Below are 17,449 nucleotides of genomic sequence, written 5' to 3' on the forward strand. Positions count from 1 at the left end.
TCGTATGGTATGGGGAGAAGAAGAACTCGGTAACCCTACTGGCTGTCCCGCCGATATACAGCCCTGTCGACGAAAGTGGCCAGATATGGTTAGCGTATCTCTTACTCTTGTTGAGAGTGCCACTAGACCGAAATTGGCAACACCCCACTCCGTGTGTTTCGAGCACCTTCATCACTTCTTGACCTGGATGCCAGTGTCGATTTTCTCCCGCGGGCGAACTACCATAGGGAAGCTAGGCTGAGCCGGCCTCGTTTAGATAATACAGGATGGATCAAAATCAATTTCACCATTTCTTCTCAGATATTCTTTCTCGAACCCTATTCTACAGTATCTCCTATTGCCTTTGTAGACATCTGAAAGATGGAAAGTAGTTGGAGCAAAGTAAGGCTGGTAGGACTACAGCTTCGGGGTGGATCATGATAAGCTTGGGGGTGTGTCGATTTTTTTCAGCCATGAGGGGGGTCTCGGAATATTAGTTCAGCCGAAAGCCGATGTGATGTGAATTAACCTACCATCTCGACAGTTTAAGTACAATCCCAACTTCCCTTCCCTCAGAACTTGCCAGTGTTGCTATCTTTGTTCCTTCAATACACCCAAATCATTAGTTTCATGCGTCCTTTTGCCCATTAATGGTCTGGCGTTCATAAGCACCGAAATCCCTGGATATATTTTATTCGAACTGGTCTGTCTACGTTGGATTCATAGCGGCAGTGCCTTGGACTCAACTACATAGTCTGAGTCTGACATGGATGATTCCGTTCGTCCAAGCAAAGAAGAATTCGATCGTGTCCTTTCCGAAAGCTATGATGAATGGTCGTCCCACCTGACAAATGCTCATAAAAACCCTCGTCTCCCATCTTCTTCTATCGAATTGAAATCGCTTCTCGAGAGAACACCGTCTTTCCTTGGATATGGATTGGTTTCCGAAGACACTAAACTGCCCTTTACTTGTGTAGAAAGGGAATCGAGCAGGGGACAGTTTGGTCTCCTAATTTCTGGACAATCGACCTGGACTACTTCACATGGGCAATGTTGCCTCGAACCGAAAACAATGTCTTTGGATATTCTGCTGGCTGTTCCCAACCCATTGACAGTGGAGATATCAAATTCCGCCCCCCTGCAAGAATGGCCTGGTGTTGATGGCATCTCAAATCATGACGAGGGAAATTATATTAGCATTTTGTTCCTTGCGTGGGCTTACATCCTTTCTGCGCGATGGGCAGAATCACTGAAGCACGCTTCGGGACACCAATGCAGTAGCAACTTCACGCACAAGGCCAGTCAGCTTGCAACAGGTTCCAGACACCATGATACAATCGAAATTGATATAGGACACGATGTTGAAGCTGCTGAAGTAGCTTGGTGGGGGGCTATATTGCACTCTGGCGGCGGCTGGGAAATAACTACAGATTACAAAAACAAAACATACCGCTCACCTTGGTCTGTTATTCTTTCCGATAAAGCCAAAATGGGGATAGCAGGAGGTTATCCAATCTCTAAGAAAGGACCGCCGTCATCTGGTGCTGCTTTGGAATATCTCGCCAGGTTTTGCTCTCGTCACCGACTTTACGGACAGTGTTCCGTGGCCCTAGTTGCTGCGCTTTACATTCCATTGCTCAGCGGGGATTCCATTTCACTTCCTGTCCCGAGACCAGCCTTGAACTATGGGCCGTCGTCTCTGTCACAAAAATCATCAAATCTAGTGAAGGAATACTCGGAATTTCTTTCCCGTTATATGATGCTGAGTTGTAATGTGTGGGGCATGCGATCTTTACTTTCCAGTACCTTCTTCAACGGAGAGGTTGAATGCAATCTTGTCAGCGCCTGGCTCAATCCTATCTTTGCAATAACAAACTCTTTGGTCCAGGACGAGAAGCCTCTTACCCTCGCCAAAGTCCTTGGATATCGGCAGCCCAGATTAGCTAGCCTTTGGCTCGGTGCGAATGTGGTGGGACTAGCAAACCCTACAATACGAAATATCCGGATCGGGCTTACAGCCACGGAATTCAATGCAGCGGCTTGGACAGGAACGCACCAATCTTTCATAACTGTGGAACCTGGCAGTAATGACGGTCAAATGATCCGCAGGGAAGACGAGTGTCGTTTGCTATTTATCACAGCCTGTGATGGATTTGCTAGACCACCCATTCATCCGTGGAAACCGTTTGGAGAAACTCGGCTTCTTGATACTGAACTTGCAGTGCAGCAACATGCCGCTTGCCGCTGTCACTGTTTGAAGTACAAAACGTGGAACTGGAATCTAGCAAATGGAGAAACACTCGAAGACTCCGGCATATCTCCGATGGAATTTAGTGGAGAATTTCTAACACAGAGACATAAGGAAAACTACTACCCGATACAAAATGGCTCAACCCTATTTTCCCAGGTAGCTTCGGAGGCTGCAACTCGCGGAATTTTTGGTTGGCTTAGATCCACAGGGTACCCAGCAAATGAAAAACCTTTATATCGGCATTCCTGGATCGACATTGAAAGCTCCGATGACGACGATGTTGATATCAATTCAGATAGCGGTCAAGAGGATGGTTGTCAATCGTTTGTCAGTCAATGGCTTAGCCGTGTGAACTCAAGTGTCTAGATCGTCAGATCAATCCACCCTTCAAAGCCGTCAGGCCCACCAGCGGGGTGAGCCTCGCATTTCGAGCAAATGGCCCATTCCCCGGAAATTCCGTGGTCGCCCGTTTGGCAAATTTTCCATTGTTTCCGACAACCCGCTTCTTTGCATGTGTACCTGTTGTGTGCATCATTCCAGTGGTTGCACTTTGCATTCCTGCAGGAGCCGGCTTGACCAGAACTTGCTGTCATTGCGATAAGGGCTATCGAAGGAGACGGCTTAAAGTGCCTATTGGTCAGTACTATCCGATATTGCATGTCTCCACTTCATACCTGTTAATTTCACTGCCGATTTTGGGCCTCAAAAGATAGAATGCGTGGTAGATATATGTAATTGAATGTATCCAAAGATATTGGGTGCTGAAACGTATGTTATTATACCAAAATCTGTGCTCAAAGGTACGTAGTCCATGGTGTAGCTGTCCATTTGTCATTCCAGTCGCTGAACCCGAGCGTAAAGGCCCGTGCATCCTTACGGCCAATCTATGTATGTAATTTCTTGAAGTGTCACATCACAAGCGCTGAGGTGATCCAGGTAGTGCTAAAACAATAATAGAGCAGGTAAGCGCTAAGAAACAGCCTATCATTCATAATTGGGAGGGGATATGTGCTTTGGCACATGCATGAAATCAAATTATAGCCCATCTCGGACATGGACATGGCTGGACACTAAGCGTATCGCTGGTCACGATGAAGGATGCTGGGCGCGTCTGAGATTAAGATGGGCAAGGACAAGCTAGGCTGTAGTTTTCCCGCTACATACCAAAAGCTCACAATACAGTTACTCCTGAAATGACCGATCATCTGCAACATTTGGTTCATTTTACATTGTACTCGTAGTATATTATTTACCATTGAAAGAAGGGCTGCTCCACCATTTAGGTTCATTTCGAAACCCCACAAATAATGAGCTGCAACACAAGTCACGAAAATACGAGGGCATTATTGGCGGATCGAAGCAGATCTCAGCCAATTGGCATGGTCATTGGCCGGGAAACAATAGCACACAGCCTTGAGCTAACTAATGCGTGGCTGCTCACCATTTATTTCCGGTCTGACGCTGACGCTATCTCAGATGGCTTGGCGAAATATCCAGATTTGGTATAGCTCTTTATGTGGTGTAAAACCAAGCCCCGCATTTTGAAGTATAACAACACACACGTTTTTGAGGTTTGATAAATAAAAACAGCGGCTTTAGATTCATGAGTGGGTGGCTGATCCATTCTATGGCCAGTGGCAGTCAGTGTGTAGCCGCCAGCACCTTTTCCGATGACCCGCTCGTGCTTACATGCATATTCGGCATTGCAAAACCGCGTGCTGCAGGCCACGTCAGCAGGAAACCAAATTCAGACGCTCTCAGACCAGGACTAGGTTGCGGCTCAAATATGTCGACATATATTCCAGAATTCAAAGGACCCTGAACGTCAGCATATCAAAAGGCCAAAGCGTGCTGGTGCTTTTGTCGGAGCATAAGATCGGCATACCGGAAGGTTAGTTTATCCTGTCCACGCAGTATTTTTGATATTAGTCAGATAGTCATATTTCCTGCTAGAATAGTGGATACAGAAATACAGAGATTTTAACTCCCTTGATTGGACCCCTACTATACTAAATACCACGTCAGTTGACAGTTATAAGCCCGGTTCGCACGAAATAAGGCCGCTATTTATAAGATATAGCGCCTATTAGCACCTAAAAACCTCTAAAGCTATATAGTAGCCCGCTAAGGCTATATAGTACCTAACCCTAATAATAGAAGTATTAATAATTCTCTCCGCTATAAAGGGCGAAAAACTAAAGGACTCGCCCTAATAGCGTACCTAGTTCGCCCGGGTAAAGCTATATACGATATAAAAATAAGTCTAGAAGCACTATAACCTAGATACCCCCCTAATAGAGAGACCGGTTAGGAAAGAAGAGCCTATTAGGCCGGAATACCCCTACGGAGGGACCGAATTAAATAAAAGAGATTAGAGAGATAAAATAGATATCTTTAAAGTAGACTAATCGAAATAGGATAGGGAGATAAAAGGACTTTCTAATATAAATAATTATATTTATACCTTCCTAGACTTAATCTACTATACCGCTATTACCGACTATTAGACCCTATATAAAAGACTAGTATACTTTAGAGATCGCTTCGCGAGATCGACTATATACGAGGAGGAAGTCTAAATAAAGTAGAAGGTCTTTACTATCTAAAAGCCGACTAGAGATATTAAATAATAGCTTAAATAATAGAATACCCTAAAGGAGTAAGCTATTAGCTTTAGTATTAATAATAAAGACGTAAATAGGGACTTCCTATATACTATTAAAGAGGTCTTACCTATTTAGTAGTAAGGAAGATATTAAGAGATCGTTATAGATAAGAAAGTCTACTAAATCTATAATCTCTTTAAGTTATTTCGCGTAATAAATCGAGAAATAGTAGTATAAAAGGTATTATTTATTATATCCCTAAAAGGGGTATTTTTAATCTAGTAGGGATATTAAGAAGTAAAGTCTTAGTCCTAAACTAAGAAGATAATCCTATTTAAAAAGAGAAGGTACCTATATAGGAACTTTTACTATTTATATAAAATAATAATATACTAGTATCTTAATAAGGAAAACCGCCCTAAAGGGACCTATATTAACCTAAGAAAGCTAGAAAAGATTAAGTAAAAACTCGCTAAAGAGCCTATTTAGAAGAAATAGATAGAAAAGAAGGTAGAAAAGGTATAGTAAACTTAGTAAACTTAATAACCTTAGAAGGAAGAGTTTATAAATTAAGTAAGCTTTACTACTACCCCTATATAGTAATATTAGTAACCTTAGAAGGGAGAGTTTAAAAATTAAGTAAGCTTCGCTACTACTCTTAAGCCCTATATTATATAGTAGGGGGGGCTAGTATAAAACTATAAATATACCCTCTCCCTTACTAAAAATAGAGAACCTATCTTAAAAGATAGATAGATCCTTAATATAGGATCTAGTACCTATATCTATAATAATAAAGACCTTTTTATCGACTTTATACCCTAGATTTTAGATCTTACGATAAGAGATAGTACTATCTAGGTACTAAGAAAGGGGAAGGTTAGACTAGTAGGTAGATATCTAATAAAAGATAAAATAGAGATTATACTTAGTAATATCCTTTATTCCCTTAGCTTCTATATAAATCTAGTATCCTACTCTATACTAAAAAAGAAGGGTGGGATATAGTACTAGTATATAAACTATATTAGGGACCCTAATAATAGACTAGTTATCTATATAAACCTTTAGGATTAGTTTAACCTTTAGATCTTCGATAGACCTAAGGAAATATAGCCCTAGTAAGCTTACTTTATAGAGAGAAAGTTAGTAAAACCTTAGTAGTTAAAAGCCTTATTAGATATCTAGTATTAGAGACTAGCCTATATTAATTAACGAAGTATAGTAAAACTCGCTACTATAGTAGATAGAGTTAGTTTTAATAATAAAGAAAAAGAGTCTACTAGAAAGGAGACTATAAAAACGTAGGTATTATACTAGACTTATTAGCTAGATCGTATACTAAGGTAGATATTAAGATACGCTATCGGATATACTTTCGGACGATTTAGAAATATATACTTTAATTTTATTTAGCTACTACTAGTAGAGAATAAGCACTACTAGATCTTTTATTTTTACCTAGAAGGTCTTAGGTTTTATTAACTAATAATCTATAAAATAAAGCCTAAGTATTAGCTAGCGATTAATTATTTTATAGAACTAATAAGAAACTAATAGGATCTACTAATTAAAGCCTTCTAATACGATAATAAGTCCTTAGTTAGAAAACCTACGGAATATAGCCTTATTTCTAATAGTATCCTTATATATTATAACCCCCTAAGGTACTCTAAAATAAATAGTTATACCGAAAGATCCGGTAGTATAATTATTATCTATATATATATACTCGTACTTAAAGGAAAGCTCCTAAAAGATCTATAGCTAAAGGCCGCTAACGCTATAATATAGTTACTAAATCGTACGCCGATATATATTACTACCGAAAACCGCTAGGTTATACTATAGAAGGAGATACGGAAGGAGTTCGTACTATAGGCGCCGAGGATTAACCTATTAAATATTAAACTATATAGAAGTTTAGTATACTATAGGATTAATAAATAGGTCTAGTCTAATAAAATAAACCTATAAGCTAAGATCGGATTCTTAGTTAGCTATATAGTATTAAATATCTAGAAAATCTAGTATCTATATAATAGGAAAGTAAAGCCTATTAGGGATATAGTATTTAATAAAACTCGTAAATATACCCCTAATTATAATAGATACTAGCTTATTCTAATACTAATATAGTAAGAGCCTTAGGAAATTACTATAGAAGAGTTTACCTAGATACTTAATTACGTAATAGCTAGTTAAGAGACTAGCAAAATAGAAGAGAGAGATTATCGAGATCTATAAGAAACTTAGTCTAATAATCTATAAGAAACTTAGTACTATAATTATTAAAGATCTTAGTAAAAAAACTAGTAGAATATATAGTAGAACTCTCTATAGAGGAAGATAGCTAGTAAAGTTAGTTAGCGAGATACTACCCTACTTTAGGGGGTAGACTAGTAAGTAGTCCTACCCTCCCTAAAAACTACGATTATATAGTAAATACCTAAGATTTATAAACCCTAAGCCCCGCTAGATATATTTCCGGATAAACCCCTTCCTCCGCTTTTTATTATACCGCTATAAGAACCCTATACTACTCCTAGTTAGGGGGTAGATATACCGGAGGATCTAGAGGATCTAGTTAGCGACTAGGTTTAGGATAATAAAGCTATTCCTACTATAGAAGATAAGCTAGAAAGATAACTATAGGCGGAACTTCTCGCTCTAAGTAGATAAATTATAGGAGATATTAATACTAGTAATATTATTAGTAGAAAGCGAAGGCGTTAAGCTAGGTAAGATAAAGACTATATCTATATAATAATTATAGGAGCTATAGACGAAAAGGAAGACCCTCCTATACTACTATATACTTTCGCTATAGGACTATATACTAAGAAACCCGAAATTAGATAATATTAAGATAATCTCCCCCTAGTCCTAAAATACTATAAAGATATTATAAACTATCTATTTTAGGAAGGCTTTCTTATAGTAATAAGGAAGGAGATTAACTCTCTAATAGAAAAGGAAATCTATAAGATTATAGAGAGACTAAAGGATAGAGGTAAGTAAATACTACCTCTTATATAGGTATTTATCTATAAATACGATTAGGATAGTTATCTAGTTAAATTTAAAGCTCGTATATACGTATAGGGAGACCTAGAGACTATTTCGTACGAAGAAAAGAGAGCTACTATACTAGTAGTAAAGACTATAAAAATAATCTTCGTTTTTATTACTATATTTAATCTCGACCTAAGATAGTAGGATACTATTACTATCTTTTTAAATAGTATACTAAAAAAAGAGGTCTATACCTAGATACCTAATAGGTTTAGACTACTAAATAAATACTAGAAGCTCCGCCGTATACTATATAGTCTATAAGTCTTACCTAGACTATAATAATAGGAAGTAACTAGTATATTTCGTAAGTTAAGTCTATAATAAGCCCTAGAAGACCCCTATATCTTTATTAGAAATAGACTAATAGTCTTCTTTTATATAGATAATATCTTAATTACTTATTATAAAGATATATAAAGAAAGGCTATATAATTAGAGCGAGATCTAGAAGTATACTAGGAATTAATAGATTATAAAAAGGTAGTATAGTTTCTTAATATCTATATTATTAGAGATAGGTAGTAAAAGAAGCTATAGCTTTATTAAGATAGCTATATAGTAAATATTACTATATAATATAATCTTATAGATAAACTAGCGGTATATACCCTAATACTTATTAAAGAGCTAACTCTATATTAGAGTATAGCTATAGTCTAAGAGATCCTATTATACTAAAAGAAGGTAGAATCTACTAGATATACTACTATAATTATAAGACTAGATACTATAAAATCGACTACTTATCTAGTATAATATTTAATAAACCCGGGCCCCTAGCACTATTAGGTAGCTAATAGAGTTATTACTTACCTTAATTCTACCCGCTATCTTACTATTAAATATAATATAGATTCTAGAATAGACTCTATATAATTTACTAGTAATACTTTATATAGAGATTATCCCGATAGAAAGAGCTCCGCTAGTTATATCTACTAGGTATATAGTAGGCTAGTCGACTAAAAGGCTAGTAAGTAGCCTATAGTTACTACCTCTACTACTAAAGCTAAGCTCCTCGGTCTCTTAGAGACTATAAAATAGCTATAATAGTAGCGTAGACTTCTTAATACCCTTAGTTTTATCCCTTCCTATTAACTAAGTATTAATTACGATAATTAGTATACTATTAGTCTTCTAACTAGCGAGGATATAGCGTTCGAGACGAAATTACAATATATTAATATTTATCGGTACTAACTTAGATAGGAAGTTAGGGAAGGAAGAATTAAGGTAAAATAGGTACCGATAGCTAGTATAGCTATAGATAGACTTATAAAGTTACTTACTAGGTAAAAGTATAAAGCTTTCCTTAAAATATTAAGGATAACCGATATAAGCTATCTAATAGTAGGGGTCGTCTAATTAGTAAGGGAAGAGAAATAGTATACCGACTAAGTATAGGAAGTAGCTAGACTATACTAGCCTAGCTAAGGGGGTATATCGGAGTATAAGATCGGTATACCGGAAGGTTAGTTTATCCTATCTACGTAGTATTTTTAATATTAGTTAGATAGTTATATTTCCTACTAGAATAGTAGATATAGAAATATAGAGATTTTAACTCCTTTAATTAGACCCCTACTATACTAAATACTATATTAGTTAATATAGTCTAGCTACTTCCTATACTTAGTCGGTATACTATTTCTCTTCTCTTACTAATAAGACGACCCCTACTATTAGATAGCTTATATCGGTTATCCTTAATATTTTAAGGAAAGCTTTATACTTTTACCTAGTAAGTAACTTTATAAGTCTATCTATAGCTATACTAGCTATCGGTACCTATTTTACCTTAATTCTTCCTTCCCTAACTTCCTATCTAAGCTAGTACCGATAAATATTAATATATTATAATTTCGTCTCGAACGCTATATCCTCGCTAGTTAGAAGACTAATAGTATACTAATTATCGTAACTAATACTTAGTTAATAGGAAGGGATAAAACCGAGGGTATTAAGAAGTCTACGCTACTATTATAGCTATTTTATAGTCTCTAAGAGACTAAGGAGCTTAGCTTTAGTAGTAGAGGTAGTAACTATAGGCTACTTACTAGCCTTCTAGTCGATTAGCCCGCTATATACCTAGTAGATATAGCTAGCGGAGCTCTTTCTATTAGGATAATCTCTATATAAAGTATTACTAGTAAATTATATAGAGTCTATTCTAGAATCTATACTATATTTAATAGCGAGATAGCGGGTAGAATTAAGGTAGGTAATAACTCTATTAGCTACCTAATAGTACTAGGGGCCTAGGTTTATTAAATATTATACTAGATAAGTAGTCGATTTTATAGTATCCGGTCTTATAATTATAGTAGTATATCTAGTAGATCCTACCTTCTTTTAGTATAATAGGATCTCTTAGGCTATAGCTATACCCTAATATAGAGTTAGCTCTTTAATAAGTATTAGGGTATATACCGCTAGTTTATCTATAAGATTATATCGTATAGTAATATTTACTATATAGCTATCTTAATAAAGCTATAGCTTCTTTTACTACCTATCTCTAATAATATAGATATTAAGAAACTATACTATCTCTCTATAATCTATTAATTCCTAGTATACTTCTAGATCTCACTCTAGTTATATAGCCTTTCTTTATATATCTTTATAATAAGTAATTAAGATATTATCTATATAAAAGAAGACTATTAGTCTATTTCCGATAAAGATATAGGGATCTTCTAGGGCTTATTATAGACCTAGTTTACGAAATATACTAGTTACTTCCTATTACTATAGTCTAAGTAAGATTTATAGACTATATAGTATATAGCGGAGCTTCTAGTATTTACTTAGTAGTCTAAACCTATTAGGTATCTAGATATAGACTTCTTTTTTTAGTATACTATTTAAAAAGATAGTAATAATATCCTACTATTTTAGGTTAAGATTAAATACGGTAATAAGAGCGAAGATTATCTTTATAGTCCTTACTATTAGTATAGTAGCTCTCTTTTCTTTATACGAAATAGTCTTTAGGTCTCCCCGTACGTATATACGAGTTTTAAATTTAACTAAATAACTATCCTAATCGTATTTATAGATAAATACCTATATAAGAGGTAGTATTTACTTACCTCTATCCTTTAGTCTCTCTATAATCTTATAGGTTTCCTTTTCTATTAGAGAGTTAATTTCCTTTCTTATTATTACGAGAAAGCCTTCCTAAAATAGATAGTTTATAATATCTTTATAGTATTTTAGGACTAAGGGGAGATTATCTTAATATCGTCTAATTTCGGGTTTCTTAATATATAGTCCTATAGCGAAAGTATATAGTAGTATAGGAGGGTCTTCCTTTTCGTCTATAGCTCCTATAATTATTATATAGATATAGTCTTTATCTTACCTAGCTTAACGCCTTCGCTTTCTACTAATAATATTACTAGTATTAATATCTCCTATAATTTATCTACTTAGAGCGAGAAGTTCCGCCTATAGTTATCTTTCTAGCTTATCTTCTATAGTAGGAATAGCTTTATTATCCTAAACCTAGTCGCTAACTAGATCCTCTAGATCCTCCGGTATATCTACCCCCTAACTAGGAGTAGTATAGGGTTCTTATAGCGGTATAATAAAAAGCGGAGGAAGGGGTTTATCTAGAAATATACCTAACGGGGCTTAGAGTTTATAGATCTTAGGTATTTACTATATAATTATAGTTTTTAGGGAGGGTAGGACCACTTACTAGTCTACCCCCTAAAGTAAGATAGTATCTCGCTAACTAAATTTACTAGCTATCTCCCTCTATAGAGAGTTCTACTATATATTCTACTAGTTTTCTTACTAAGATCCTTACTAAGATCCTTAATAATTATAGTACTAAGTTTCTTATAGATTATTAGACTAAGTTTCTTATAGATCTCGATAATCTCTCTCTTCTATTTTACTAGTCTCTTAACTAGCTATTACGCGATTAAGTATCTAGGTAAACTCTTCTATAGTAATTTCCTAAGGCTCTTACTATATTAGTATTAGAATAAGCTAATATCTATTATAATTAAGAGTATATTTACGAGTTTTATTAAATACTATATCCCTAATAGGCTTTACTTTCCTAATATATAGAAACTAGATTTTCTAAATATTTAATACTATATAACTAACTAAGAATCCGATCTTAGCTCGTAGGTTTATTTTATTAGACTAGACCTATTTATTAATCCTATAGTATACTAAACTTCTATATAGTTTAATATTTAATAGATTAATCCTTAGCGCTTATAGTACGAACTCTTTCCGTACCTCCTCCTATAGTATAACCTAGCGGTTTTCGGTAGTAATATACGTCGGCGTACGATTTAGTAACTATACTATAGTATTAGCGGCCTCTAGCTATAAATCTTTTAAGAGTTTTCCTTTAAGTACGAGTATATATATATAGGTAATAATTATACTACCGGATCTTTTAGTATAACTATTTATTTTAGAGTACCTTAGGGGGTTATAATATATAAGGATACTATTAGAAGTAAGGCTATATTCCGTAGGTTTTCTAGCTAAGGACTTATTATTATATTAGAAGGCTTTAATTAGTAGATCCTATTAGTTTCTTACTAGTTCTATAAAACGATTAATTACTAGCTAATACTTAGGCTTTATTTTATAGGTTATTAGCTAATAAAACCTAAGACCTTCTAGGTAAAAATAAAAGATCTAATAGTACTTATTCTCTATTAGTAGTAGCTAAATAAGATTAAAGTATACCCTTCTAAATCGTCCGAAAGTATACCCGATAATACGTCTTAATATCTACCTTAGTATATAACCTAGCTAATAAGTCTAGTATAATACCTACGTTTCTATAGTCTCCTTTCCGGTAGACTCTTTTTTTTATTATTAAAACTAACTCTATCTACTATAGTAGCGAGTTTTACTATACTTCGTTAATTAATATAGACTAGTCTCCGGTACTAGATATCTAATAAGGCTTTTAACTACTAAGGTTTTACTAACTTTCTCTCTATAAAGTAGGCTTACTAAGGCTATATTTCCCTAGGTCTATTAAAGATCTAAAGATTAAACTAATCCTAAAGGTTTATATAGATAACTAATCTATTATTAGGGTTCTTAATATAGTTTATATACTAATACTATATCCCGCCCTTCTTTTTTAGTATAGAGTAGGTTACTAGATTTATATAGAAGCTAAAGGAATAGAGGGTATTACTAAGTATAATCTCTATTTTACCTTTTACTAGATATCTATCTACTAGTCTAATCTTCCCCTTTTCTAATACCTAGATAGTACTATCTCCTATTATAAGATCCGAAATCTAGAGTATAAAGTCGATAAAAAAGTCTCTATTATTATAGATATAGGTACTAGATCCTATATTAAGGATCTATCTATCTTTTAAGATAAGTTCTCTATTTTTAGTAAGAGAGAGGGCGTATTCGTAGTTTTATATTAGCCCCCCTACTATATAGTATAAGGCTTAAGAGTAGTAGCGAAGTTTACTTAATTTTTAAACTCTCCCTTCTAAGGTTACTAATATTACTATATAGAGGTAATAACGAAGCTTACTTAATTTATAAACTCTTCCTTCTAAGGTTACTAAATTTACTAAGTTTACTATATCTTTTCTACCTTCTTTTCTATCTATTTCTTTTAAGTAGGCTCTTTAGCGAGTTTTTACTTAATCTTTTCTAGCTTTCTTAGATTAATATAGGTCCCTTTAGGGTAGTTTTCCTTATTAAGATACTAGTATATTACTATTTTATATAAATAGTAGGGGTTCCTATATAGATACCTTCTCTTTTTAAATAGGATTACCTTCTTAGTTTAGGATTAGGACTTTACTTCTTAGTATCCCTACTAGGTTAAAAATACCCCTTTTAGGGATATAGTAGATAATACCTTTTATATCCCTATTTCTCGATTTATTATATAGAATAACTTAAGGAGATTATAGATTTAGTAGACTTTCTTATCTATAACGATCTCTTAATATCTTCCTTACTACTAAATAGGTAAGACCTTTTTAATAGTATATAGGAAGTCCTTATTTACGTCTCCGTTATTAATACTAAGGCTAATAGCTTACTCTTTTAGGGTATTCTATTATTTAAGCTATTATTTAATATCTCTAGTTAGCTTTTAGATAGTAAAGACCTTCTACTTTATTCGGACTTCCTCCTTATATATAGTTAATCTCGCGAAGCGATCTCTAAAGTATATTAGTCTCTTATATAGGGTCTAATAGTCGGTAATAGCGGTATAGTAGATTAGGTCTAGGAAGGTATAAATATAGTTATTTATATTAGAAAGTCCTTTTATCTCCCTATCCTATTTCGATTAGTCTACTTTAAAGATATCTATTTTATCTCTCTAATCTCTTTTATCTAATTCGGTCCCTCTATAGGGGTATTCCGGCCTAATAGGCTCTTCTTTCCTAACCGGTCTCTCTATTAGGGGGTATCTAGATTATAGTACTTCTAGACTTATTTTTATATCGTATATAGCTTTACCCGGGCGAACTAGATACGCTATTAGGGCGAGTCCTTTAGTTTTTCGCCCTTTATAGCGGAGAGAATTATTAATACTTCTATTGTTAGGGTTAGGTGCTATATAGCCTTAGCGGGCTACTATACAGCTTTAGAGGTTTTTAGGTGCTGATAGGCGCTATATCTTGTGAATAGCGGCCTTATTTCGTGCGAACCGGGCTTATAACTGTCAACTGACGTAGTATTCAGTATAGTAGGGGTCCAATCAAGGGAGTTGAAATCTCTGTATTTCTGTATCCACTATTCTAGCAGGAAATATGACTATCTGACTAATATCAAAAATACTGCGTGGATAGGATAAACTAAACTTCCGGTATGCCGATCTCATGCTCCGACAAAAAGTAGAGGCCTGGTACAATCTCCCATTTGTGCCCCCACCGACCGCCTATGGCTGTTTACTCACACCGCCTTCCTAATTGATTGACATCTCCAATATTATATGTACAATTCCCTTCCTCATTGTCTTTGTGCTCATCTTGAAGCTTTGCAATTTGATCGATAAGATGTCGCTCCCGGGCCTAGAGCTAACGCAGCCATTGGATGACAGGTCGCAGGTCCCTGCACTGCCATCCCAGATCACCTTGGCCCCATGTTCGGAGTGGCGGTTTGAAGTCGCATTTGGTCACATTATCAAGGTCAAGGTACGTCGCATTCTAGCATCTGATCGAGATACCGCTGACTCAAGCCACGCAGCTTCTCAATGGGACCGCTGAGCTTTTTGGTACAGAGCTAGCGGAATCGCAAAGCTACACATTCACGGGCACAAAGGCAGCAATCTACACATGGCATGGCTGCGCGCTAGAAGTCACCGCGGTCGATTCACCACCAACAACATCTGATGGAGTCACCCCGACACTGGGCCATGGTGCAGGAGGGTGCCAGAGCGAGTACACAGCCGAGGAGACCCCAATGATGGAATACGCCAACATTCACTTTGCGCTGGAGACATTGCGGGAAGAGGCGCAATCAATCGGCAAGGATGGCCCGCGCGTGCTCCTGCTCGGCTCTGAAAATACTGGAAAGACCACTGTGGCTAAGATCCTGACTGCATATGCGACGAAAATCGGCCGCCAGCCACTGGTTGTGAACCTCGACCCGACAGAGGGCATGTTGAGCGTCCCTGGCACACTGACCGCGACTGCATTCCGTACCATATTGGACGTTGAGGACGGCTGGGGAAGCAGTCCCATGTCTGGGCCCAGTCCCGTACCAGTCAAGTTACCGCTTGTGTACAGCTATCCGATGAAAAAGCCCCTTGACGGCGAAGGCGCTGTCTACCGATCAATTGTATCGCGTCTCGCGCTCTCTGTTACGGGTCGTATGGCAGAGGACGAGGATGCGCGCGAAACAGGAATTATCGTTGATACCCCCGGAATCCTCGGTTCAGACAAGCCCGGCAGCATGGAACTTATCAACCACATTGTCACCGAGTTTGCGATTACCGTCATCCTAGTCCTGGGCTCAGAGCGCCTGTACAGCACTGTCGCAAAACAATACGACAATAAGCCCAGCTCCAGCGCAACAGCTGCCGTCTTCGACGAACACGTGTCCGTCATCAAGCTGACCAAATCCGGTGGCTGTGTTGACCGTGATGAAGCCTTCCGCAAGGCAACCCGCGAGTCTCAAATTCGCTCTTATTTCTTCGGCAATCCTATCCCACTCTCCTCTCCCTCTTCCGCCATCACTCTCTCCCCTCATGCACAACAACTTGATTTCGCCGCCCTCTCTGTTTACAACTACACCCTAACCTCAACCGACGATGAAGATGAAGACGAATACGACCCCTCCCAGCTGGGAACAGGCGATTCATTCCTCCCTGGGGGCGGTATAAATGATTACACCCAAGAACAAAAGCAAGACCCAGACCGCGCCGCCCCCTCCCTGGTGTCGTGGGCTCATTCTCAGAGCCATCTGACACCGCAAACAACTCAAATACCAGCAACGGCAGCAACATTCCGCTGAAAAAGGTCCTTCCCCCTGCTCCTTCTACTCTGGCCAATACCCTCCTTGCCATTACTCATGTTCCCACCACCGCATCCCCATCTGAAGTCCGCGACGCGAGCATCATGGGCTTCTTGTATGTCGCCGATGTAGATGCGGACAAGGGCAAGATCCGTGTGCTTGCACCTGTTGGCGGAAGAATGCCCTCGCGTGCTATTATCTGGGCAAAGCGTTGGCCTGGTGAGTTGGTGGGATTGGTTGGTTAGGGCTCTCTTTGCATCGCATCACGTTTTCCTTACCCCCTGGGTTCTTGCATTTTTCTACTTTCGAGGCATGGAGTTGGGGCGTAATGCTTAGCATGGGGTTATGGCTCGTTGACACACTGTTCAATGTGTATGTACGTCGTATTAAACTTGTACAATGGAAGATTGATCATCTGAATTGCAACCCTTGAGTCTAAGACGCTCAAATATTACTTGATGCCTCGTAAAATTGTAGTGTCTAACACATCTCTGAAGGAGGTCTTAAGTATCAGAAATCCCCATTCGAATGATAGCGAGCACCATCGTGTCCCGAGTATTGCCGACTTGATGGCCCAGTCCAATTCGTCTCTTGCCTCTGCTTTCTCCAGTTTGCTACTTCTCGTTCCATATCTCGGAATAGCATCATCTCTTGCCATTCTTTCTTTACTCTTTGAATATGTGCTTTGATTCTAGCTTTCATGAAGAAGAAAGATTGTAACCCTTTTTCCAAGTCCCGAATTTCTGCCTTTTTGGCATCCATATCCAGTTGCTTTGTCCGCTGTTTCCCAACGTCTCATGAGAAATCTCAATAGATATACAATTAGACAATGATGATATGAAGAGAGAAATACTTTGTAACGGTGATTCAGTGCGGGGCAGAAGGCACATATGTACTTATATCTACATGTAGTTACGGAATGCAGTCAGCTATGTACTCCTCGTGGAATATACAACGACTGCTGTAGTGTTGATACGGGGTATATGAACACAGAACTCGAGGACAAAAGAAATCTGATTTCGTACAGGGATATGAAAATGCTAAGTGT

General features: G+C 37.2%; 2 protein-coding genes across 2 annotated transcripts; both read left to right on the forward strand.

The window, feature by feature from the left end:
• Positions 1 to 1,051: 1,051 nt before the first annotated feature.
• N7457_004690 (uncharacterized protein) lies at positions 1,052 to 2,596 on the forward strand (the record flags this gene model as incomplete). Its single annotated transcript, XM_057175735.1, has 1 exon — positions 1,052 to 2,596. The coding sequence occupies one exon, from the start codon at positions 1,052 to 1,054 to the stop codon at positions 2,594 to 2,596; it is 1,545 nt and encodes a 514-aa protein (XP_057032782.1).
• A 12,346-nt stretch (positions 2,597 to 14,942) lies between these two features.
• On the forward strand, positions 14,943 to 16,646 carry N7457_004691 (cleavage polyadenylation factor subunit CLP1; the record flags this gene model as incomplete). Its single annotated transcript, XM_057175736.1, has 3 exons — positions 14,943 to 15,080; positions 15,133 to 16,328; positions 16,379 to 16,646. The coding sequence occupies 3 exons, from the start codon at positions 14,943 to 14,945 to the stop codon at positions 16,644 to 16,646; spliced, it is 1,602 nt and encodes a 533-aa protein (XP_057032783.1).
• Positions 16,647 to 17,449: the final 803 nt, after the last annotated feature.

Source organism: Penicillium paradoxum (assembly GCF_028828445.1).
Source record: "Penicillium paradoxum strain IBT 22861 chromosome Unknown utg000004l_segment0_segment0, whole genome shotgun sequence".
In the NCBI taxonomy this organism is placed as follows: domain Eukaryota; kingdom Fungi; phylum Ascomycota; class Eurotiomycetes; order Eurotiales; family Aspergillaceae; genus Penicillium; species Penicillium paradoxum.